The sequence below is a fragment of the Catharus ustulatus genome, chromosome 4, assembly GCF_009819885.2.
Source record: "Catharus ustulatus isolate bCatUst1 chromosome 4, bCatUst1.pri.v2, whole genome shotgun sequence".
NCBI lineage: Eukaryota > Metazoa > Chordata > Aves > Passeriformes > Turdidae > Catharus > Catharus ustulatus.
In genome coordinates, this window is record NC_046224.1 from 54,539,413 (window position 1) to 54,566,300 (window position 26,888).

General features: G+C 37.1%; 1 protein-coding gene across 1 annotated transcript in view; it reads right to left on the reverse strand.

Annotated features, from left to right (window-relative positions):
• ARID2 (AT-rich interaction domain 2) overlaps positions 1 to 26,888 on the reverse strand; it is an 88,586-nt gene that overhangs the window by 872 nt on the left and 60,826 nt on the right. Inside the window, exons 7-18 of the mRNA XM_033057978.2 lie at positions 25,210 to 25,276; positions 24,871 to 25,121; positions 23,641 to 23,737; positions 23,351 to 23,560; positions 22,833 to 23,000; positions 21,711 to 21,786; positions 20,944 to 21,078; positions 20,303 to 20,502; positions 17,099 to 19,932; positions 9,529 to 9,677; positions 3,923 to 4,061; positions 3,742 to 3,827 (exon numbers count right to left, since the gene is read on the reverse strand). Of these exons, the coding sequence (XP_032913869.2) occupies positions 3,742 to 3,827; positions 3,923 to 4,061; positions 9,529 to 9,677; positions 17,099 to 19,932; positions 20,303 to 20,502; positions 20,944 to 21,078; positions 21,711 to 21,786; positions 22,833 to 23,000; positions 23,351 to 23,560; positions 23,641 to 23,737; positions 24,871 to 25,121; positions 25,210 to 25,276 (4,412 nt within the window). The remainder of the gene's footprint in view (positions 1 to 3,741; positions 3,828 to 3,922; positions 4,062 to 9,528; positions 9,678 to 17,098; positions 19,933 to 20,302; positions 20,503 to 20,943; positions 21,079 to 21,710; positions 21,787 to 22,832; positions 23,001 to 23,350; positions 23,561 to 23,640; positions 23,738 to 24,870; positions 25,122 to 25,209; positions 25,277 to 26,888) is intronic.

The window sequence follows — 26,888 nt, forward strand, 5'->3', positions numbered from 1 at the left end:
ACCTGTTACTTCAGCTTTTAGACTGAGATTAATAAATTAAGCAGGGTGTAACAAACATAGCAATAGCAATTTCTCAATTTTCAGTATTAACCCTGAAGTCAAAGCTGCATTTCATGCAAAAACTTGGAAATTACTCATGCCATCAGAGTTCAGAATGTATAAATAGGCAACTTCACTTAATGATTGAGACTCATAATGCCATCCAAAAAAACAATTAGTATTAGTGGTGAAAAATATCACCACACTTCAATATTTTGAACAATATTATTATGAAGTCTTTTAATACCCTAGTAGAATCTGGTTAAGAAGTGTAAGTAAGTGCTTACTTGTAAATGTAGCATAACTCAAATGTAAATGTTCTATTTTTTTTAATGAAAGCCTGTAAAGAGTTGTATTTAGGTATCTTATACTGCAAGTGAATATTCTAAGAATCTCTTTATAGAGACTTGCTTAGTAATTTGAGGTTCAAACACCAAGGAAGCACAGCTAAAAACTGGGTTACTGTAGTAACAGACAGACTGCTACCTAACATCTTGGCTCATAATCACCCTGTCATTCTCCCCAAATAGAAATAATAGGTACAATATAAAACCATATCAAATAAAACATATAATATATGAAATAAATAAAAGGTTTTATGAAGTAAAAGGAGAATGGCAGGGGCTGAATTAAGAAACTGGTGGGCAATGATGTGTTTATAGAAGACCGAGTACCACAGTAAAAGAATTATTGTCTTAACTTTTAACTTCTGTAACATTTTTGTTTTCCTCGTATTGAGCAGCATCAATGGAGGCTGTTCTGAATGTCTCTCTTCAACAGTTATCATATCATATTTTAGAAAGTTGAATTACTATTGCCTTGATTCTAGAAATATTGAAAAAGGGACAACTGCAATAAATTAGGAAGATATTAAAAATTATCTTCTCTTTTTAATTTTGAAGAAAAAAGAAATTGATAAAAAGTTATCGACACATCAAGTGAACTGACTTGTGTCTCTGGGCAAGTATCTAGATTTCTCTCATTTCTTTAATTGTATTATCAACTTAACTTCAAACCTTACCATTTATGTTGGGATTTAAAGTAATCTCCTGCCCCACTCCCACAGAATAAGAATATTCACCTTTGTTTCAGTGGTAACAAGGAAAAAAAAATTACCTTGAATCCAAAAGGATTCCAATGCATTAAGCTAGAGTCAACATACAGTTAAACTGCTAGTGCTACCTGACCTTCCAGAATGCAATGTTCAGCTACTTCTGAAAACCAGAAGGGGAAGAGTTAAAATAATAAAACTTGAAAAAAAAAAAGAAATACAGAATTAAGGGGTAAAACCAATTCTGCAATGCAGCTTTACATTGCCTAAATGGTTCTAGAAAAGCCATTACAGATTTTTTTCAAGTGCTTATGGTGTTATGACAGACAGAAAGGCTGATTAGGGAATGGGCCCTCATCTCCTACATTGTGTTCTGTTTTACTTCTAGCACTGGCAACACTCACCATCTGAAGTCACTGAGGTAGGTGTAATTTTTACTAAATAGTGAGGGATTAAGCGAAGAAAGTTCACCTAAAAACGCCTAAAAGCTGAGGACTTAAACATGCTTTGTCTCAGTACCAGGTCTTTTAAAGTTGCTTCAGCTCTCCAAGAGTTTAATGATAGGGACTATGGCTGTGAGCTGATATATCTGACACACTTCTGGGACTCAGAAAAAAGTAAATTAAGCCAAGACCTTGTAAGACAGTTTTCAAACATGAACCTATAAGACAGTTTGAGGTGAGTTGCTGGAGTGATCTTAGGGTTTCATCTGACAAGTCATTGATTCAGGAAAGCAAATTACCAAGTCTTGTCTCCGTCATGTAGCTGCCAGATGCTCTTTTCAGCTGTGCAAACAGAACTCTGGGGCAGTGCTGTAAGGTAATGTGGGGGACACACTACACTTCACTAAAATCTTCCTGTTTGTTAAGGGAGGAGAGTAAAAGTAACAGAAAGGGAACCTTTAAGTTTTCACAAGATAGGGAAGTGTATTGACTGCTGGGAGTGCTTGATGAGAGATGTCTCATCTCTTCCTTTTGTTCCAGCCCACCTCCTGTACTGGTGTTCAACTGACAGCAAGGCAAATAGATTCCACTCATGTGGCAAGCACACTCTTTTAGGTTTGTGAACTTTTCTTTTTTAAAATAAATTGATTTACCATGTAATCTAACAAAAAAACTAAAGCTAGTTCTCTCACCATAAGCAATGTACAGCCATGAGAAGCAATAAGGGATGCCATGGAGAGTCAAAACAGAATCATAAAATCATTTAGGCTGGAAAACACTTCCAGGATCACCAAGTCCTAAATATTAACCACTGCCACATCCACCACTAAATCAGGTCCCTATGCACCACATCTGCACATCTTCTGAAGACACAAAACATCCTATTTAGAGCAATGTTCTCGTTTCAATTTGTGTTTTGAAATCACATCCTTGGTATCTTGTGATATTGCAGTTTCAGCATTTTAGCAAGAACTGGTTATGCGTGTAAATTCCTGCTTTCTGAATCTGACCTAATTAGGGAATCTTGCCTATTTTTAGAACTAAGGGGGATATATGAACTGTTTTTCTCCTATGAGTACCTCTGCCAATTTAAAAGAAGCTTGTGAGGACACACAGCTACTGCAATGTGTTATCTGTGTGATGGAACATTGTAAAAAAGCAGAGTTAAGAACACATCATGCTAGTAGATGGTGCCAGCCCTACACTTCCCACTTACCAAGTATTTCAGATTACATTACCATAATTCTTCTTTTTGGGGTTTTCTAAAATATGAGTGTTGCTCAGTTGAATGAAACAAAGCCCCATAAAGCAATCATAAGACTGTGTTAAGATGGTCTTCTATATTAAAAAATAAAAGGACTCTCAAACTAAATTTCTCAGTTTTCATAACCTGACTTCCTCTGCTGCCTCCAGCTGCTTGGTAGCAGTTTTATAAGCCACAGAACAGAACTGCAAAAGTCTGCTGGGACCGTACAATTACACCTAAAGTGGTTCCAGTCATTTACTAACGAAGGTCAGGGCCTTAACACACTTACACAAGTGACTGAACCTTGAACAACTCCACTATTAACACAGCCAGCCCCAAAACCTCACACCAATGGGTTTGCACTTTCCAATATTAATTCCAGATGGTCAAAATCATTCTGGGAAAGAGAAGAGCCAAGACTGATTTCAGATAGCAACATAAAATCAGAAGACTCTGAGGAGTCTTTATCATTTATCTTTCTTGCTTGTTTAAAGGAAAGTTTATTACAGCAGTCCCTGGATCAAATCAGCCCAAATTTAGACCACAAAACTGGAAGGAATACAGCAAGTTACAAGACAATCCATCTCAGCTGTGTCGCAAACTGTACACAATAAATAACTTTCCATTTGTATTACAAGCACTCCCCTGTTACACGGGAAGTTATAAAATGCTGTCCAGTCGGCAGAAAAATAGGAGAATGTGTTGAGAACTATGTTCATCATAGAGTGTTGACACATATACTTTAAAGAATTATCTGGGTTTTTTTTAAAAAAGATAACTGCAACTACATCAAAATCTACTCCCCCTTTGTCCTTTTTGCCTTACAAGAACAGACCTCAAAACTGATTACAGATTCTTACATATGCAGAGTTTCACCTGATAAGCCAAGTTACAAATAAATTTTGTCAATAATTTCTAATTCTCTTATTTTCTCTACTGTTAATGAGGTTCAAGTCTCTTACTTATTGGAAGGCTTCTGATTTCCTGCTTGTCCATGTTCATCTTGCTTTAATCCTGCAAGCAAAGCATCTCTGGAACAGTGCTTATCCTGTTTGGGGAAAAGAGACAGTAAGAATGGTGTGTGGAAATGTACCATTAAATTTCTACTGTTTTCTGAAGTAATATGTGAAAGAAAATTTGCACCTGTAAATGGGTAATGAAGGAAAACCTCTGCCGCTGGAAAGGTTCACATCCCTCCCACAAGCACTGCCCTGGGTAGACATCTTTTCCTCCATGTTCGGTTGCTGCATGATAGAAAACCTGTGATGGTGTCTGAAACCACCTACAAAAAGAGGGGAGAGGAATTAATTTTTTTCCCCCCAGTTAATGGTGAGGTACAAATATCAACTCATAGTGGTTAACCTATTTTTTTTCTGAATTGAGACATGCATTGATAAATGGGAAGTTGCAAAATTTTGAAGGGAAAAACCAGGTACACATATTACCAGTGAGCTACCAATAAATGTCAATATGATTTTTCCAAATCTGATTGAAATATCATAGTTCTATTTTCTACTTACAATTCACCAAAGAAATAATGCATGTTAATTCCAATAGACCCATTCTCTGCAATACAAGCAAAATACAGCAATAAACTATGAACAGCTAAATGAGATGAGGTTTACATAATATATAAATATATTTATATATAAAAATATAGAATATATTAGTAGAATAGAATCTCTCATATTCCTTTTCCCATTTTCCTTCTTGACTGGCAGACTCAGAACTTATTTAAGTCTGATCAACTTGGTACCCCTCCTCTGGACTTGTTCCAGCAGGTCCATGTCCTTCCTGTTCTGGGGACCCCAGAGCTGGATGCAGCACTTCAGGTGGGGTGTCACTGGAACAGAGTAGATGGGCAGAATCACCTCCCTTGACCCAGCAGTGCGTGCTTACAGCACAGGAAGCCAGTCATGTCCAGCCTCTCCTCCAGCAGCACCCCGAGTCCTCAGCAGGGCTGCTCTGATCTGCTCATCCCCCATCCAGGTGCCACCCTGTCCCCATGCTAGACCTTGTTAAACCTCATGAGATTCCCACAGGCCCACTGCTCAAGCCTGTCCAGGTCCCTTTTAGATGGCATCCTGTGCTTCAGATGTGCCAACTACATCACTCAGCTCAGTGCCATCTGCAAAATTACTTGATCCCTTCATCCCTGTCATGAATTAGAATATTAAGTAACACTGGTCCCAGTGCAGATCCATGATGGACACCACAGAGTCCCTCAGACTCAGCCATTGATCGCTCCCTTCTGGATGTGACTGTCCAACCTAATCCTTCCAACAGTCTATGCACCAAATCCCTCTCCCTTCAATTTAAAAAGAGGGATGTTGTGCGGGACAACGTCAAAGACTTTACAGAAGTCCAGATAAATGACATCTGCAGCCCTCCCCTTAATCCTCTGACTTAGTTACTACCTCACAGAAAGCCACACATTGGTCAGGCAGGATTTTCCCTTGGTGAAGCCATGCTGGGTCTGTTTGTTCTTACCTGTTCACCAGCAAGAGTACACCTCCTTTGACCCTCCTTTTCTGATTAATGTAGCTGTACAAGCCCTTCCTGTTATTCTTTGTGTATCTTGCCAGGTTCAGTTCCAGTTTTGCCAGCTCTCTTCCACTACTTTGTTCCCAAAGATCCCACAAACAATTTCCCTGGACAGCTGGAAGTCTGTGTCCTTAAAGTTCAAGAGCCTGATTTTACTCCTTACCTGACCTGTATTTCTCAAGACTGCAAGCTCCACCAATGCATACTGCTGCAACCTAGGCTACCTCCAATCTCATGCAGACAAATGAAGTGCTATTGTAAAATATATAAGCTGGTAAAAGAGAATTGCTGCATTTCAAAAAACATGGTATGAAAATAGTAAATTACTCAAAGCATTGGGGTTTTTTTAGCCTATATATACACCTTATGTATCTCAGATGTTACAAATTAAGCCCCTTATTCCAACAGAGAAAAAATGGCTGAAAGATTTAGCTGCTCAAAATTCTCTTGAATACAACTAACCCACTTCATCAACATCCACTTTATGCTTGAGCTGAAGAGGTCTAGTAACCTATCTGCTGCCATTTGGGAAGTCATTGCCACCAGCTGCCCTCACACACTCTCAGCTTCTGAAGAGCAGATCAGTGAGTGCTTTGATCCAGCCACCTCCTTCCACTACTCATTTCAGTAGTGTCCATTATGCACACATACTTGCAACTGATGTCCACATGTAAGTGTACAGACACTGATACCTGAACACTATAAAGGCATCAAAGAGCTAATTTCACCCACAGACAAGTTATAAATTGAGTGCCACTGCAGCAACCACCTGTAATACAGCAATTACCTTCTGCACTGGCAATAAATACTACTCTCTTTAAAAGCATTCATCTTTTACATAGCAGTTACCTCTTACTGAAGGGAAGCTGAGAAGGAGAAATACCTGCTTTTTGCTGTTGGTCCAGATAAACCCATAGTAGGAAATGAAAACAGAATGTTTTACATCTGCACTGGCTTAACAGTGGGTGTTTCAGAGGACAGAAAGATATCTTTCCACAATAAAGGGGAATCAACTTAAGCCTGGCACTAACCATTTTATGAATATTTTCTGGCACAGATAAAACAAATTTCATGGCCCAGCTGAAATCCAAAATACAGTGCAAAATATTTCATTCAATGTGGCAAAGCTTCAGAAAAATAAAGGTATTTCAGCTATGTTGGCTCATTCATTGTTTAATATATTCAGTGTTATACACTTCAATCACTGATCTAAAAAGATTCAAACTTACTACCATTTTGCAGAGAAAAAACTATTTTTCCTTAAAGAAACACCTAACTATAGTAATAAAAACAAGCTTACATACTGACAATATGGTCAGTTCAGTCTAGACTCTTGTTTCCACACTTAATTCATCCATGGTTCTGTTCAACTGCTGAACAGAACAATAATAGCTGACTTGACAGGCACTGGAGATTCAATAGCATTTTCAATTTACTTTTTAAATACAAAGCAATTCAAGAGCAGACATCTGCCCACCTGTGAAACAAAACAGTAGCTTTTAAATTAAGTTGCATACAATTAGCAGTACTTGCAGACAGCTGAAGTTCAAAGGAAAACACCTACTTTCTGTTAAATCCTTAATGCAAAGTAATGTGTTGACTGACACCTTTTAGAATTTTATTTCCACTTCAGATATTAAATCTGAGCACATCTGCCAGAGGCCCATCATTTCAACTATTTGCATAATTCAGCCTCATCTCATTGTAGTCTTTAGACACTACTAAATCTGTGGCATTTCAAATCTTGGTCTAATGTTTTCTAATTCAGTTCTAAAAAAACCCAAACCGAACCACCAACACACACCACTGGAATGTTGTTGACTGGAGCAGCCAAATTAGTCAGCAGGAAATGAACATACTAATTTTTTTTTTTACTCACATTTAACCTGCTTCACAATAAAATGTTTAAGGCCTTCACTCACTTCTGCATTGCATCTTTGAAGGAAAACATAATGCCAGTATTTTTTGAGAATTAAACTAATGAACATGCATAGAGAAACAAGTGAAAATTACTTAATTACTCTTTCAAATGTGCCTCCTGTCATATCTTTCCAGTGAGCTACAGATAACACAAAAATCCCCAGTATTATAACTGCCTGCTTAATTCTAAGAAAAAAACGTTAAGCAATCGAGAATGAAACCAAGAAGTGAAGTTCACACAGACAAATGACCCACTCAAAAGGATCTTCTTGTTTCCCACTTAAACTACTGAATAAAAACAGCTAAGATTGAAAGCTATAAATACAAAAAGAACAGGTGGCAATTCAAGATTTTTCTTTATGTCTAACAGAACCAGGAAGCCCACAGGAGATTTGATACACCTGTTTTTAATCAGGCTGCTCAAGGACTATGAATAAACAATATATATTTGAGGAAAATGGTAACTTAACATTTTGGTTCTCTCTTCATCACAGAGAAAACATCAAGTGTAATGTTTATCTAAACTGTTCTTAGGCTGGGACTGAAATAACATTTCAAAGGTGACAGCATACAAACAAAAGCTGTGTGTCATGTGAACTAAAATCTATTAATTCAAAAATCTCAGAAAGCTTTTGAGAAGAATGAAATTTAACCATGAACAAAAAGCAGTACAGTAACAGCCAGATAAACAAAAGGAACAGAAATAACACACTAGATGGTGAGTAAAATATAGAGATCAATGACCTTGCAGCCCTTAACTTCAGTCTCAGGTAAAGCTCCTGGAGCAGTATTTTAGGACAAACTACAAAAAGACTGTTAATATAAGGTAATTTAATAGTAGTGTTCTTCCTCCTGCTCCAACACAGTTCATCTTACGTAACCTTAGACATGGAATGAAGTTGGTGAGTTATACTTCAAAACTGTAGCTCAGCAAATTCTCTGACATGTTATAAGCTGGCAAGGTTTCTGCTGTGACACTGCCCAGCCCTTCATTTCAACCTCAATGCCACCCACCTGTACCTAAGCACGAGTTAATGCATCTACTGCGCAGCTAGCACACTATGGTTCTACGGTTCTATTTATTAATAGTAAGGGAGGAAATTACAGAGTAAGTAAAGCCTTACATATAAATCTTACATAAGGAAGTGTCACCTATTAAAGAAAAAAAAAATCATTTTAAAAGTGAAAATAGTGTAATGATTTAAAAAGTTGACAGATCTCTATGTCTTACATCGACTGAATGATCTCAGAATTATGTTTGCACGGAATGGGAAAAAAAAAGAAATTACACCTTTAGGGGTTTCATACTGTCATTCAGTATTCCTGTATTTCTGTTTGAATGACTTATTTTCACTATCAGTTCCAAACAGTTAAACTTCTCCATCTTTTCATATCAATTTTTAAAATTTCCCACCAGCTTTTTGTCAAGTCAGCTTTATGCTCCCTTTGTCATCCTACAGTGATGACGTCTCTCATTCTTTTTCATACCATCCTGTATGTTATACAATTTTTCTCACAATTTGTCTCCAGTTTTCAAAGTGGCTATTTAACAACTACCTTTTTTTCCACCATTCTCTGCCCTTACCCAGAAACCAAGCATATTCACAAACCTAAGTTATTTTAAAAATCAGTGTCAAGATACACAAACTTTTAGTAAGAGCTGTATCAAGTTATTATAAGCCTGCATCTAAATTTTTGCTAGTTCACTCCTCTCTTAAGAACAACAGCAGCAAATTTAAAAAAAATTAAATCCCAGCCGTCTAGTCTTAAGGCCCAGTTTCTTTTTACTTCCTTTCATGACAATGGCATACTCTGGCACACAAATGGTATAATTGACAAAATTAGTCATAAGCTAAATAAGACTGTGACCAGGACATTGAAGTGCAACACCCTGCTCTTGCAAAACTGGAAACACAAGAAAATATCAAGACTTGATTTGCAACTACAGTACAGGAAACTATTCTTATATTCGTAACACAGAGAACAAGCTTCAGAGATGGCAATTCTTTTAAACTTAAACTACACAACTATTTTTTGTTACTGAAGAATCAATATACTACAAGAAAGTCACATAATACTCATCTTATGCTTTGAAGTATAACTGAGAGTAGTTAAGCATCCTGCCTTCCCCCATCTCATTCAATTTCCTCAACACTTTTCAGTTTTCCCTACTGCCAAAATATAAGGTAACTTAAGGAAACAGAATGGATGGAGCTTACAGAATCACCTTTTATATACAAGCATTTGTTACATATCAGTAAAAGGTAAATAAGGGAGCCATTTACTTTTTACAAGATTGCCACAGACACATGAAGTTCTGTCCAGGTTTTTTCATTTGCTCTGCCTGTTGACTTGCTGCAGTGTATGAAGGTGGCTGCAAATTCATCTGCTGGCCCTGTACTTGAACTGTTGGTAACGATGTTGCAGGTGTGCTCTGTAGAAAAAGTTAAAACAATTTTAAACACGGCTTATTTCCACACTTGATATACAGTTTACTGCTTGTTGAAAGACTTTTTGTTTTACAACTTAATCCACCACAGATGTTCAATTTTTAATACTCTGAACAAGCATCAGTAAAACACAGTAACATGAGGGACATACAACTTTTACACTGTAGTACTCATACAGAACTTCTTAATATTCAAATAATAAACTTCATGCTCAAATTCAAATAGAGAATTATGACTGCAAAGAAATTTCTCAAGGGTACTAGCGGAGCAAAGTCTAACATTATTTTTCAAACACTTTGTTATTTAAGGAAAGACAAAAACTCATGCAAACTCAAGGAACTGCAGTATCAACAGCATAGGGAATAGCATCACATGCTCAGAATGCCTGACAATGCTGTATGACTTGTACACAATGAAAAAAGAAACAATTCAGAAAGGAAAGTGATGTTCCCCTTGCTCCCCTGCCATATAACAAGACACTTTACACTCAACTAAAATTGTCTTTGAAATTACCTAAAAATACATAAACCCAAACTATTTTTATTTCTTTTTCTGAATAATGGATACTAAATGCTGAACTTTCCATTTCAAAACAGTGTCCGTATCAGAATATTGCTTCTCTTCTTTTTTTTTTTTTTCTTGGACGGCTCTGGTCAGCAAGACGTTTGTAAGGTTGATGACAGTAGAAAAATTAAGCTTTTGAATATTATTTAGAGACGAAGGTCTAGCATCCTTTTCTTCCCAACTGTTTGAAAATAAATTCACACTCCAAAGATATAAAATTGCTTCCCAGTCTGTGTAAGAACATTATAAGCAAACACTTTCAAATGGTGCACAGGTTTAGATCTTTACAGCTCTGTTACTGAGTAACTTTAGATTTTCACTACAAAGAGACAAATCGCTGACTTCAATTTCTAACATTTCACTTGCATATTGATTTACATTTTCTTCCCATTGCTCTCTGTTGGCATTGTGGACAGCAGTCACACGAGGTAGTGAGTTCGTAACTATCACAGATTATACCACCAATATACCAACATGACCCAAGGGACAGCAAAAAAGCCTGATCAAAAGCAAAATACATCCCATATCCAAGCAATAAAACATGACAAAAATAAGGAAAAACTCTGCAAAACTCCTGAATACAGCACAATTACTTATGATGCCTGTGACCCATGTACATACATAAAAAGTTGTAAGAAAGGATGTGATTCCATTAGTCATAACTAAAAACTATTTTGAACTCAGCAATGATTTTCACGTGAAGACCTTTAAGCTACTTCACAGAATGGGTAATGAATCCTTCACGAGGTATCTTCTAACAAAAGGCGAACACAAGTGGAGCCTTATAATGTCAACATCCCCTTAAAAAAATGAAACTGCAACTAAAATAATGGAGTGTCATCAGTACAGCTTGTTTTGCAACCTTCACTTGGCATCCCAGCGTCAACACATTCTGATGGTCTTTTTATGTGACTTTTTATCCCTGTAGAACTTCTGTCTCATTTAATGTACTGAAGTAATGAGCTTACTGAATGAATTCTGTATTTTGTTTAATTCTCATCATTCAATGTGTGGTTCATATATTATTTACTCGATTCAAAGCAAACCCTGCAATTAATCTGGAATTATGAATTTTCTCAAGGGTTTCTCTGGCAAGCTCTCCTAGTGGTATTCAAAGGTTTTAATATCATCTCATTGAAAAATTGTTAATTTTAAATAAGTTGATCTGAGATATACAACACAAAATGTTGCATGATGAAAATGAATGAGCTTAGAAAGAGAAACAAATTTTCAGGACAAAAAGTTATCATTCAATTTCCCCTCCCATTTTTTTCTATTTTTTTCCCTATGAGAAAAAAAAGCTGGTAAATTGGAAATAAACATGTAGAACAGTTGCTGTTGTTTAAAATTCTTTTCTTACTGTTCTACTGTGGAGCAATTTCACTCGAGCTTGGTGGACACAACTTCCATGTATTTTTAAAGACAAATCCATTGCTTGCCTATCAGTTTTGTTGATTATGTTATATTTTTAAATCAACACATAAAGTGAAATTATATTTGCTGCTAGCATTTTTTATTTCAGAAATGAAAATTTTACAGTCAAACATCACAAAGCTTTCCTTTCTTCATTTAAGAGATCAGAAAGATTCAGTAAGATCAATGACAATTTTTGGTTTCCTTTTCCCTCTACTGTCGTGTCTCAGTTTAGTAACGCATGACACATGGGATATCGCTAAAATTAGGCATAGCCTTTGTTTTTCAGAAATGAAACTCCTTTTTCTCCCAGAAGTATACCTAGAAATACTTGCTACATGCAACCTACTTTACAGTGCTCACATGCAATGATCATGTAAATTCACTTATTTCTTTAAACATGACAGACATTAACTTTTCCCTAATGAAGTCCTTCTGAGAAAAAGTAACATCATCAAGTCTTTCCCTGGGGCATAAAGACTCCGGAAAATTTCATCCTCTAGTAAGAACATTTAAGAAAACAAATGCCCAGCACTCTGCTACACTTGAGGGTGCTTCACAACACCCTTTTATAATCAAATTAGACCTCTCCATGATACAATTTGCAATTGCCACCACTTAGCCCTTTTCTCACGGATCTTGAGACTGAAAGGTACCTCTAGAACAGCATTATCTATCTCAGTAGGGTTTACACCCAACCCTAAAGAACACAAATACAAACCCTTAATGTCTGTACAGTCTACTTACAGAGCAGACAGTAGAGCCTACTTTTAATAAGCAGGCAGAGATTTTATATCCAGACTGGGTTGACTTTAGACTGAGGTATTGGAGACGGGGAGGGAATTCAGCCTGGTCATGAAAACCAGGAGTACAACTAAGACCTTTCTGGTAACTAGAATGGATTGTTTACAAAGGAGTTAATTTTATGCACAAGAGCTCCTACATTTGGGCACACAAGCTCCCTGTGTGGTAGGAATAACAAAGCCCTTGAGTTGAGGCCAGTTAGAGCCTCCACTTACATTTCACAGAACCAATGATGCTATTCCCTTTATGCATGAACAGGTAAGTATTTTATCATGATACCTGCACATTCTATTTAAAAGGTCTACTGTGCCACCAGCAGAACACTGTGCATCCCAGTGTGCTGGGGATTCTGTTGACATGTAGAGCCACATGCAGTTTAAAAGCATTAAGCTGCATTTTTCCCTACCACTAATACATGCACAGCCACTGTAAATAAATGTAATTCAAAAAGAAAAGTTAATTATTAATAAAAATATTTTTAAAGTATAATAGGATTTACAGCTTGATATGAACAAAATTTTGTTACGCTTATTCACAATATCTACATGTACATATCTGTAAGAACACATAAGTAAAAAACAAATAGAGTAGAATTTGAGTGTGAGAAAGGAGTCAAGTGGCTAAGTAGGCACTAAAATACATTCTCTTTTCTTGTTACATTACTGAAGTTCATTTCTCCTTGCAACAGTGTGCTTCACAAGTGAAGGACAATAAAAGTACAGAGATTGTGTACACCCAGCTGAGAAACTCATTTGCTCTGTGGCTAGGAATGAATTACACCACCTGAGCTACACACCTGCTTTCTGGTGCATGGTAATTCTCAGCTTTCCAATCAACAGAGAACAGGAGTAAACAGCCAAGGCCACAGATTTTGCCACCTAAACTTCAACAGGAGCATGTTTCAAGTGGGCAGCCTTAAGAGAAATGGGTGTGCACTGTTTGTGAGGGAATGACAGTGATGAGTAAGAAAGTCATTACTTTAAGAGCCAGATGAGGCAGTTTAAATCAGATCTACTCAATTCTAAGAACTTGGCGTGATATCAGAGCATTCCTTTAAAACACACACCAATTGGGACAAACCAACATGGTTATGTTCAACAGATGTTTTGGAGGCGTTTGAAGAGGCATAAGAAAATGTGGCAAAGAAAAGCATAGGTAATTGCTCATTTCTTTTTCAACCACCAGTCTAGCACAATGCCTCAGGAAAGCAGTAAACCACGAACAGAGAACACCAAAATAAAAGGAAACCAAAAAATTACAGCACCAGTTCTGCCTCCTCTCAAGAGCGCATTTAATGAGCTTACAAAATATAGATGGAGATACAAGAACAAAATTGCCACACCCTGTGTATCATGTGTACCTATTCTGACATACCTAATAGACCCCCTTTTTATCATAATGCAAAATATGAAAAGAAATTGTAAAATATTCAGTGTAAACACAGTTATTTCTCAACAAGCTTTGCTGAGGTATACAGTTAATATGGAATAATCTCAGATCATATACACAAGAAACCTGTATTTGTCTAACTGGATTTTAATAGCACTTACACTGGCTGTCCCAGTCAGTACACAATTTTCATTATTTTAATAGGCCATTTAAATCAACATTTTTCCCCAAGCTTGGAGTGTCATCCCATTTCAAACTACCATTCATATAATGAAACAAATTTCTCTTAACATCTACATTCCCTTAAGGATTATTTAATTCTTTCTTGCTTTCCTTAGTTTTCAGATTGTTGTTCTACTCCTGACCTATTTGGTCATCTTTTCTTATCTTCAAGCATCTTTCCTTTCTCCTCTCTGCAGTTTGTCATAGCTAATCCTACTGTAGTTGTATAACCAATACTCTGCTTCCTTTTCTGTCCTCTGAACCTCTTTTTTCAGTCTTCCTGTTTGGTTTCACATTTATTACAATTCTTTTTTCTTCTCTTCCTTTCACACTTCTCTGAAATACAAGCTGTAGCTTAAAATAAAATTTTAAGCTAACAAGCAAACAGGAAATTGCACACTAAAAGCTTCAATAGCTATGTAATTTTGCCATAGCTAATATCCCTTTATTATCTGTACCTCACCATTTTTCTCCACTGGATTGTATTTCTAATAAATTTCACAATGTTCACCATGCTCTCCCTTCTCTTCTGCAAGACAGCCAATAAATACTTAGGTACTTCACAGAGGATAAAACAAGGCAGATGCTCAAGTGAAAAAAAGTGTTCCTCACCTGCTGCCTTTCAAAAAAGTCAGGGACAAGGAAGCTGCTTATCAGATGAGGAATATTCAAAATGTGAGGGAGAAAACACAAGATAACACAAGGCCTACTCTTAAATGAAGTCATAACTAGAATTCCCACCAAGTTCATGAGACTTCAGTGACATTTCTGGATATTTAAAAATACCCCTAAAAGAAGACTTAAAATTGGAAATACTTAGCATCTCCTTTTCCAGAAAAGCAATTGCTATTGCAGCTGCTCAGCTATAGAGAAAGAAAAAGAGCTGGCCAGGGTGATTTTGGTACTGTCTATAATTCAACACGTTAATTTTAAAGAAGTGGTAAAGATCTCTGCAAATCCTAAGCCAAACTATGATGATCACTATAGCTGAACAGAGTATTCTAAAATGGGTTCAACTCTGAGTTCATACTTGCAATATTATGATAGACAGGATTTGTAAACATATAGACATATGGCTAAAGCAAATAGTTAATGAATACATTTCTCAGCAAGATCAAAACTAATTTACTCATTTCTCCCACATTTCTGTAATTTTAAAGAAAGGAAGGACATCCTACAGACAGCAGAATGAGCAAACTTTCAGGTAGGGAGACATTAAACCAGATTCTTCTCATCTGCAAATTTCTACCAAATGGCAAACTCAGCAGGCAGCATTTCTGTTTGTACAGGTAATGAAAAATGTAGTAACTATTAATGACAGTGACACTACAGATAGTGTAAAAAAGAAACTATCAGCATGGAAAATATTTTTTTTCTATACTCCCCCTATAGTATCATGATATACATTATCAAAATCAAATTAAATAGTTAATTGTATTACTCTCTTCTCAAAATTCTTAAAATTTGATCATTTAATAGCTGCTTGAGATACAACTGCAAATTCTTTTAAGGTACATATTGAGGGAATAAATAAGCATATTCCATTCAAGAGACAGCCATACCATTTTGTACTTCAGCCATATCCTTAGCAAAGCTATAACAGAAATCCAAACTTGTTTACACCAAGACACTCAGTGTAAAAAGCAAGGCATAGCTAATATATCTGCACTACAGAAAATCTATATGTTGCCCCTAGGCTGCTAACAGAAACTATTAATTTTGGTCAAATTATTTCTATTAAGAACAAAGATAAATAATATATAAAAGAATACAGATCTCCCCCAACAAAACCTAAGTGAAAATTTAGGAGTGAGTTCAAAGACATCCAAAGACATTTTAAGAATTAACTGTGCACTGTCACAGAAGCAAAAATAGAGAAAGTAAAAATGGAAGGAACTTGTTAACTGTTAAACCTGATTTTTGACAACTAGAAAAGTCAAGAGTTATCAAGAGCAGCATAACTTGTCACAGAAAATGAAGTAGCACTAGCCAGTACTTGCCACATTTTAAGTTCTAGGTCTGTATAAGCCCACCACATCTATGCCTTCTATTTTGTCAAAGGCAAACAAACCCCCAACCAAAAAAAAAGGTAAGACCTGTTAGTCTAAGATCAAAATGTACTAACATACACTCAGGATTTCATTTCCTCTCTCTGGTCTGTCAGAACTCTTAACTGCCAGACCTACCATTCTATTTATTCCCTTTGCTCCTATTCAGGTTAGGAATGGGTTTTCTGGAGAGTGATTTTCTGTCTATGTACAAACAAATTAATTCTAGGGAATGGAGTAATCTCTAACACTATGATTTTACTTATTAATACTACTGATGTCCATGCCTCATTTCTAGTAAAGGGTTAGGAAGTAACCACTTTCAGAAGTTTCAACAAATTCAATCAAGGAATAAAAAAGCCCAACAAACCCTAACCAAAGCTTAGCAAACAGAGAAAAAATCCCAAAACAATGCTTGTTTTATTGATAAATATTGTAAATACCTTGTAATGAATAAATGTAAATATTTCAACAAATTTACAAAACAATACTTTCTCCTAACTGTAGTGAACTCACAAAGCAAGACCAAGAAGACCAACTTTAAATGTAAAAACTTCAACTCTTTTCAGCCATCCAGATGCAGGCGTGGTTTTCCTCAAAAAAAGATATTCACCCCTCCACAGTGACCGAGAATAAAATGCAGAACACTTTTGCAGATATTTTTACAAGATCATGCAGCAAATCATTGTTGTTTTCAGAACAGTTAATCCTTAAAGCAAGAAAATAGTGAGCAGAAGTTCTTTCTTCACTGTGTATTATCAAGCTACAAATTTTGAATTCCACTGTTGTCAATGACATTGAAGAAGTATGTAAACAGTTAAAACTTTAGTCTGTGGAAGAACAGAAAGTATCATTTTCTGAATACCTGAAATACTATGCAAGAGATATCGACCGAGCTCACATTTTCAGCCATGTTATTTCACAGTATTAGTCAGAATAAACATAAAAAGAACACTGCAACATACCTGTGTGACCATGCTTTGTATATACGTGGTTGGATGCTGCTGCTTTTGTTGAACAGCACTTTCTATTGCTACTTTCGCTACAGTGCTTGGATCCGCTCCAGCTGGCACAGCAACCATAGTTGCACTGCAACCAGCATTGTTGGGGTCACTGATTGTAACAATTCTAACTCCTACTTTATTTGGAATTCCTGGAACAGTTTCCCTGTCATTATCCTCTGCTGGCCTCTTTGCAGTTTTGCATTCTGCTGTGCCATTAGTCGACCGAACTTCGGAGGACAGGGTAGACTGGGACACTCTAGGTCCTGAGTGTGGAACTGTTAAAATTTGATGCCCCTGTATAACAGAGGCTGTAGATTGTGGTGAGACAACTACACTTGGGCGTTGCTGAGGCACATCTGAATTCAAACTTGAAGCTAGAGGTCCATTAGGTAAATCAGTGTTGGTACCACTAAGTTGCTGGGTTAACAGTTTTGCAGCCTCCTGTGTACCGCTTACAGCAGGTGAACTACTCAAAGTTAATACAGGCCCATTAGAAATTCTTTCCCCTTGATCACCTTTGGCAGTATCTTGCTGCGTGGCATCCAAATTCCCTTGTTGTTCCACTGAAGATATCTCACCATTTCCTACATGATTGGAAGTTTTGTGATTTGGAATGTTTTTGCTCAAATGAGAACAATCTCCTTTATCAAAATCACAGATTCCATTAACTAGGGGCTTCTTCAAATCACTTTTAATTTCCTGTGTGTCCGTTTGTTCAAAGTTCTGCTTTCCAGGAGCTCCGTTCTCACCCATTTCTAATGATGGCCCATTACTGACTTGTGAGCACTGATTGGCCTCATTCTGTGTTTTCCCTGAGTTAGAAGGAGGTAGACTGGAGTCACTATACTTTCTCCCATTTAAAAGACTTCCCACCTGCATTTCATTTTCTTTTGCATCCCCATTGCTGGTATTTGCAGCTCCTCTTCGGCAGGAAGGATTCTCCATAACTTCAATTTTACGTTCATGGATGTGTAAACCTGTTGCTTCCTTTGCTTCTTCCTCCTTTTGGCAAATTATTTTATCACCTTTGAATGGGGGAGCAGCAGTACACTGTGATTGTCCAGCTGAAGGTGCTTGAGTAGCTGGAAGGGTTTGCACCTGTAGCCCAACTCCTGTCTGTGCTCCACTCACTGAAATTCCTGCTGGAGCAATGATCTGAGTTGCATTTCCCTGACTCACAGTTGCAGTAGCGAAACTCGTATTTGGCACAACTGTTATCGTAACCTGGTTGCCAGTAGTCCCTTGGAAAATAGTTGCTGGGCTGTTTGAGATCAACTGGCCTGGCAATATCTGTAAATTAGAAATGGGTACTGTTTGCACTGCCCCTTGGGGCGGGATTGCACCCGGTACCAGCTGAACATTTTGCTGTCCAACTAGCAGCTGCTGAGCTGGAGACTGTCCTTGAACTCCAAAACCTGGTGTCTGGTTATTGGCCATCTGATAAACCACCTGAGGGCTAGGAGCTCTTGCATTGTTAGGTGGAGGAATCTGTGGAGCTGGGAGTATAAGCTTCCCCCCTGGAGTTGAGGGGCCTCTTTTTGGAAGAAGCAGTTGTTTTATCAGGCTAGACTCACCAGAGTTGGGCTGGCCAACTCCTGTATTAGCTTGTTGTGACTGAACTTGCATTTGCATTGGTTGTTGTACCTGTACCTGCTGCTGTGATGATGCTGGTGAATGTTGCTGCTGCTGCTGCCTCTTTACAGAAAGCATCTGGCTAACAGTAGGAGGGGGTCCTTGCGACTGAGGAGTGGTGGATGAAGATGACATAACTGTAGGGACTTGATTATTTGTAACCGGACCTGGGGACGGTGAAGATGATGGAGTAATGCTCGGCTGTCCAGCCAACTGGACGGTTTGGCCAGCAGGAATAGAAGCTGGGTTAGCAAGCACAATTTGATGAATGGCTGGTGCGTACGTCTGACCTTGCTGAGCTGGCTGGCTTACTATAACTACACTTTGCTGGGATGGTGGTGGAGGCTGCTGCTGTGACTGCTGTCCCACAGCAGGTGGGCCTTGCTGAGATGGCAGAGGCTTTGGAGCAATATTCTGAAACCCTACTCTAGATGTCGGTGGGTTCTGAACACCTGCAATTGTAACCACCTGCCCAGCTGCTACTTGGAAATTTTGAACTGTGGTGGCAGAAACAATGTTAGATGCAGAGGTTGTGACATACTGCTGTGGTGTTATGATGACTGTATCTTGTTGCTGGTTACCCACAGAGGACTGCTGAGATGATGTCTGCCCAGGTTGTGATGATGTGCTGATTAGCTGTTGACCCTGTGAAACTGCTGAACTGCATGCTGGTAGGTTTTGTACTCTGCCAAATATATGACCCTGAGGTACAGCTTGCTGAATTACCGTAACAGGAGTGCCTGAAGGTATCTGTCCTGGTACCACTGCGTGCAGTGGGGACTGTTGTTGAATTACAGGTTGGTGGTGAAGCATCTGAGAACTCACAACTGTAACAGACGGCTGCTGGCCTGTGGTGCTGTGATTTTGATTAGAAGCTCCTCCTACTGCAATAGGAACAGGAACTGCAGACTGAGGAACAGAGCTCTGTATTACTGCGGCCTTCACTACTTCACAGGATAGTGGACCTTTATTCTGTATAACAGTCATTGGAGCATTTTGTTGTGTATGAATAGAAGGATTTTGAGGAATTCTAGAAACAGTCTGTGCCACAGTGTGAACACCTTGAATTGGAAAAGACATCTGTGTTGCTGTCAAAGTTGAAGACTGGTTAAGAGGGGTCCTCTGATAGTGATTTCCTACACCTGGTAGCCCATGCGGGATTCCTGTTGAAATAAACACAGTAAAAGTTTGGAAGCAGAGATTACTTCAAACACATGAACTAACAAATTTTTAAAAATCCAAGATTTGAAACTGCAATTCTACATGAAGCAGTTCTATTCTCAACTCTAGAGAGCCTAAATTAATGATGCAGCAACAATGGCTTGTCTGCTGACTAGAAAGCTTATGGGTTACACGTCAAAGACTAGAATGGCATGCAAGGAAATACTGCAATCTTATTCCCAACATTACTGAATAAACTGAAAACATGTGGCCTCAACTTCTAACACTTTCAAGCTATGTTCAAAAACTTCTGGCTTTTATTATGGTTTCAGGATCAATGCAAAATATTTTAGACATAATTAATTTAAAAACCTGCTGGCAAAGGAGACGAAGACACATCAGGAATTGAATCAACCCGGACAACTGGGGTAGACGAAGTTGGTGGCTGCTGATAGTACATCTGAATGGGAAGTGGTATAGCTCTCCTCTTCACTCCTACCACATGTATATGTGCTTGACCATTGTTACTTGGATCTTCTACTCTCTTCACTGTATGATTCGGAAAGACAGTTCTGCCAAACACAACATAAATCCATATTAATAAACACAATAACTCAACTCTCTTACAATGTTTTTGTTTTACCTAACTGCTCTTATTTGCAGAGTAATAGAAGGAATGCATGCATCTTTACAACACAGCAGGATTTTTCAACAGCATGTAAGTGGTCATCACTGAGGACTAGCAGGTCCCCCAGATCGCAGAGACGTCATAAGAACCTAAGTGAAAATTACAAAATCTCGAAAAACTACTTCAGAAAGAATTAGAACGACTAGAGGCAGAGAAGGAACCCTTTCAATAAAATTAAACAGACTCTAAACATTTGTTTCAATTAAAATCCCAAAACTGGTTGTCTTTCAACTCAGATGATCTTTCCTCAAAGAAATCTAAAGCTACCAGTTAGTTTTGAGAACATACAATTGCTTCTTTATTGCTGCATAAATTCTTGTCTTACCGCAGGCATTTATAAAATCCAGTTGATGTTAGGATTCCACCTCGAGCTAATTTACTACAAGTAGAGAGGTATTCAGAGTACATTTCTGCTCGAGAGACTGAGCAATCAAGGTTCACTTCAAAATGGGCATTCAACCTGAAGATGAAAAAATAAACTATGAAGCAAAATACAGAGAGAGTACTTTTAAAGAGGTTGTTAAAATGCTTCAGTCTGTATCACACAGACTTTTGCTATCTGCCAACAACATGGAAAATATCATTATAGTATGTTGTTTTATCAGATATCTGTTCCACACTTTCTTCTTCTTACTGCTTATGAAAGAACACACTGGACCCCTAACACTTGCAGTCAGTATCTTATTTACATACCTGTATATGTATTATCTATGCAAAACTGACTCTTATTTATGCCTTTTTTATTGTATATTCTGCAAAAACAAATGAGAATGCATTTTTTCCTGGCATCTCCTCCCCACAGTTCTATTCTTATTCTTTATTGAGTCTACTTTTGCAAAAGATGGGTTGAAGCTAACTAATTCTTCATCACAAATTGTTATCCTAAGTCAATGTTTCTACATTGATATTCACTTAGCAGTGTCATTCAAAGCAATGACAGAATGGATGTGGTTTACACTTTTAAGAAAAATTAGTCTACCAGTAAAGAGACGCCAACTAGGAAATTCTGTGACACATGAATTCAGTACTTTTCTTTTTCTTCTTCATTAATGTATTTAAATAGACTTACTTAGTGCATTTGAATACACTTACCATTGACATGCAAATTTCTCACTGTCTATTTCTACTATTCCTGGAGGTGGAGCAACATGTGGTGCTGTCCTAGAGGCTGTAGAGAATGTGGGGAAGAAAAAAAAAAAAACAAAACTTGCTGAAATGTTTTTCGTCTTTCTGAACGAAGCACTTCATGACATCCACTGGTACAGCTTCTCATATGTTTGTCAGTAAGGATGTATCCAGCTGAGGCAAGACACAGAAGTGCCCACAGCAGACTACAGATCTGCACCAGTTTACCAAAGTGAAGCAGGCTTGCCGGGGCCAGAGTCACCACGGAAGTGCAACCACGAGATGTGCACCTAGTGAATGGCTGCTTCCAGATTCATGATCATTATCTCAGTACTTTACAGTACTGAGTATGATTTTAAAGTGGCACAATACTCCAGCAAAAGAGGCACAAGGACACAGCAATTATTTTTCCAATTCTTAAATGGATGCAAATATAATGCAAAGGATTTTGTGCCAATGTCACATCAGTTCATCCTATTCACCCCCTTGGTTACATTTTCTCCCAGTCATTTTTGCTGTGGTATCCACACCCATTCCAGAAACAGCACGCTTAAACATTCAAACCAATGTCTGTTGCAATGGCTCTTTCTCAGTAACATCATAAGAATAGTTACAATTTGGTTCACATAACGAAAAACCGGTTATGACCTTCAAGAATGAGTCTATCCATCTCATCTCTGCAATTCTACCAAATACTGTATGTCACTGCCAAATAATATCCAGTGTAAGACACAATATAGAATGGACACCTAATTCTCTGAAAATTGCAGGAACAATCTAGAATGGATACGTTTTATTTCCACTGAACAAGTTTAAATATGCAATGCATGTACCTTTCAGAGAATTTTCACATTAGCAACTGAAAAACACTAAAATTCTTTCAAAGCTTGTTTCACAACAGTTTTGGCTAACATAGCTTTGGCAAAAATAGCGTATTTGTTTCATGAGCAAGTGTTTGAAAAAGATACATATGTTATGCATAATGTTACACTTATTTATGTAAACTACTCAGAAATCTAGAGAAGATAAAAATCATAGATCATATGGGAAATTTTATAGAGCAGTGTGTTCTCTTGCCGTGATACTCACCTGGGACACCTGCTGCATGGGCCTGTGAAGAACCATGATCCATAACCTGTGGTCTGACATCCAGTAGTCCTTGCTGGCTAACACACTGATGTTCAATGAGCTTTACAGCAGTAAGAGCATCAGGTCCAAACATCTGGACGTCCATAGAAACCAGACATACTAATGTATCTGAAGTATTGAATGTAAAACCAACAATTACATTAGGACAAGAAGAATGCTGTTGGAACATACTGATGCGCTTTAAAATTGCCATGTGTTGAAAGGAAACAAGTCTTTGCATGCTTCTGTGGGTTTACTTTTTTTAAACACACTTTGTGGCATTAAAGAAAAACACTTCAGAATTTTCAGCATCATCAATTCCTTGAGGACAAAATGAATAAATTTGGTAAATTTCATCCCCATGCTGTGTGCTCACACACACACAAGCAAGCCACATTTTTAAGAATATGTCATGGTCAGTGGTTAAGTCATTTTTCTTACATAAGCAAGAGAAGTAATAGATTTTGCTTCTTCCTTACCTATGCTCTTCTCTACTTTAGCAATCTTTGAGCAGGCCACTTCTCCCATTTCTGTGAGCATGTATAGCACCTCAAGTGCTGAGATTACAAGCAGCACATCTGGTAGTGTGAGATGACATATGATCTCCTTATAGGATTCTTGATCCACATATTCACAAATTAAGACACCATTATCTTCAGCCTTACAAAGATTAGCCAAGATTTCCATGCCTGAAGAACAAATACAAAATAGTTTTAAACAGCAATAATTACAATCCTGATACAATAACAAGAATAGCTAGAGATCTTACCTCTCATTTTTAAAAATCTATCCCTTGACATGAGGCATTTTGTAACAGTGTGGAACATTAGATGAGTAGTTTTGAAATCAACAGGATCCAAAAGAAGCTGATGAGAAAGAAAAACAAAATTACTAACACTATCCACATAGTGCTAATGGCTCAAACACTTAAATTTGCTTATCAAAATATAAGATTCAGGAATGTTTAAGTGTAGCACACATAAATTACACTCACGTTCATAAAAGCTGAATGCTGTGAGCTTTTGATTGTACCTAGCATTTTGAGACCCCACCTCCTTTTCTGCTCTGAAGCAGAAATCTAATTTACACTTTCCACTGCTCAGAATAAGGAAAATAACTTCATTCTCAGGCAGTCAACTGTATAGACAAATGGACTGTAATATCCAACAAAGACAGAACTTGAGTAACAAGTACTCCTTCCCACATGCTATCCCAGTCATTCACCATGTTTCCACTTCTGCTTCTCAATTAGAGATCTCAGACATAAGTAACATTCCTTCTCATTCAAAAGAAGTTGGGTGCATGGAAAATTAAAAACACCATCTTTTCTTTCAATATTTAGTAGCAGACCAATACTTGCAGTCTTATTCTCTGCTAGTACCCATTTTACTTAAATTTATTTGCTATATTTTAAAATATAAGGACTATCTGAATATACTAACTATAAAATCCGTATTATTTTCTGCACAGCAATACAACATACCAAAGTAACATTTTACAACATTCAAACCTCTCAAAAAAAAAAATTTAAAAAAGATGCCTCGCATGGTTCTGGTAGCATACCCAGTGGCATATTACTAGTTTACACAAAATACAGTACATGGGACATAAAATCCTCTAAAACCCTGTTTCTTAAACATACTATTTTGAAGTTATGACTAAAGATTATAATTATAAAGTGAAGAAGCTAGCATACAGACTGCAGAACTTAACAAATTCCTTTTTTCTCTCTGGGAAACTAAACTGAAAATTACACACTATGAATATCTTCTATCTCCCTACATCATCAGTCTTCTTCATGTGATTCTATTTTAGCAAACTGACACATACAGTTGTATTTTAGTTTTGGCTCTGAACACTTGTTTTCAAATTGCTAATTACAAATTCAGAGAATAATTTATTTCCTCCTCCATCCAATGACAAAGAAAAAAAATCATTTCATTAACACTACCACTTTTCCCAATTTGTATTTGAATTGTTCTGTTTGAAAGCACATTACCTCTGCTGCAATATTTCCCAGAGTGTCAAGCCCCAACTGCCGTAGAGAAATAAAGTGACTGTGAGCAGAGAGTAGCAGGAACCGAAGACAAGTACGATTAGCTGCCAGAAGTTTAACATTTCCCTCTTCAAAAGAAAGATTTCGTAAAATCACTGCTATCTGAAGTACCCGCTGCCCTTCAATATCGTTAATGCCCAATTTGCGAGGTGGATGAAACAAGGATTCCCAAATCCATTCTTCTGATGGAATATCTAAGAAGCAAATAAATAAATAAATTTTAGTCCTTCCTTTGCTCAATTTACCAACATGCACATATTAAGATTAGTTAAGATGTCTCACCTTGAGATTTGCTTCTGTCGGAAATCAGATCACGAACTTCAATATCCTCAACAATATCCTTCCAAAACTGAAGAAAGAATTAAAAATACTTAATTTCTAGGGGCTATTTCTTTAAATATTAATTACTTTTATTTCTATTATGTTAAAATATTGAAATAATATTAAAATAATTGTTCTTTAAAGATTTCCTAGTACCTTGATTAATCTGATAGCAACCAGAAGTGACGATATGCAAGATGTTCAGTACTTTACATTAAGGAACTCTTCCCTTCAAGCACCAGAAGTATGTGGTCACAATCACCCAACACCACCACAAAAGTGCTTTGCTGAAGCACATACTGAAACTATGGGGCAGTTTTAAATATATCCCATTAGGAATACAGCAATTACAAATGGGAGAAAAGTAAAGCTCATCCTCCATCATCTCCTACAAATGGTGGTGACCTAAGGCAGAGAAAGCTCACTCCTCCCAGTCTCAGTACATCTTAGATTACTGCTAGAAGCTGCTATTTGGAAAGACTTTTTAAAGTTGCTGCTGCATTTCCTACTTCATCATAACACAATAAAAAGAGAGAAACAACCACCACCATCACAAAACACCTTTATAAATATAACCAAAGATAACACTTCAGCAAACTGGTATTCAAATTACTTTACGTATTTACAGCCTTTTCTGTCAATGATTGTTTTGTTGCTAGTCCTGTTGAAATTCAATAATTAATCAAGGAATTAAGCTTTGCAAGCCAATAAAAACACATAATGTGATGTATAATAATATAAAAATATATAATGATACATGCTTTCTAATGTGTATATCTGAACAAAGATATAAACCTTCTTTTGACTAATAAAGATTTGTACATTTCTTTGACTCACTAATGAAACACCACTCCTCTTTTGACTATAATCATAGAATAAAGCCACCAATAAATCTGGATAAAAAGGGAAGGATGGGAAGTATAACCAGCTGAACAGCAGGAGAAATTTTGCTATGCAAATGTAATTACTAAATTACAGCATTCATACCAAGCTTGACACTACTATTTTGTTGACAAATACAATACTACGGATTTTCTAAATTGGAAGGAAAAGAACTTTATTTTCACTGCAATGTTGCTAAATGGCATCCAAGTACTGTTTAGTAAAGAGGATTTACTTACACAGAAAGGATTATTACCTCATTTTAGCAAAGACAAAAACAGCTAGAAAAAAGTCTTAACTTCTTACTGTTTGTGACAAACAGATTTTTCTAATTAATACTGAAGCTATCACCAAGAGCCACAGAAGATGAAGGCATGCAGGCAAAATTCTGTTACAAGGGAACAGGTGAAACGTGAAAATTTTTTTTACCCCCCAAAGGAATAGCAAAAGTGGGGGAAAAAAAAAAAAGAATTTTCTGGGCATTCATTTGAAAAACACATAGCATAGCACAAAGGCAACAAAAATCAGTTCAGCATTACAAGTAGTTATTTATTCCCTACTATGAAGGACAGCACCAATCTAGTACTACATATTAATAGAAGTAAACAAGACAGGGTGCAAAAGTAAAGGTCTATATCACTAGTTAGTCATATACATATATGTATAAAAATCATGTACTGCCAAAAGAAACATAAAGCTAAAACCTGGAAACAACCAAACAGTGTTTAACTATATTACATCCAGATGCTAAGAGATAA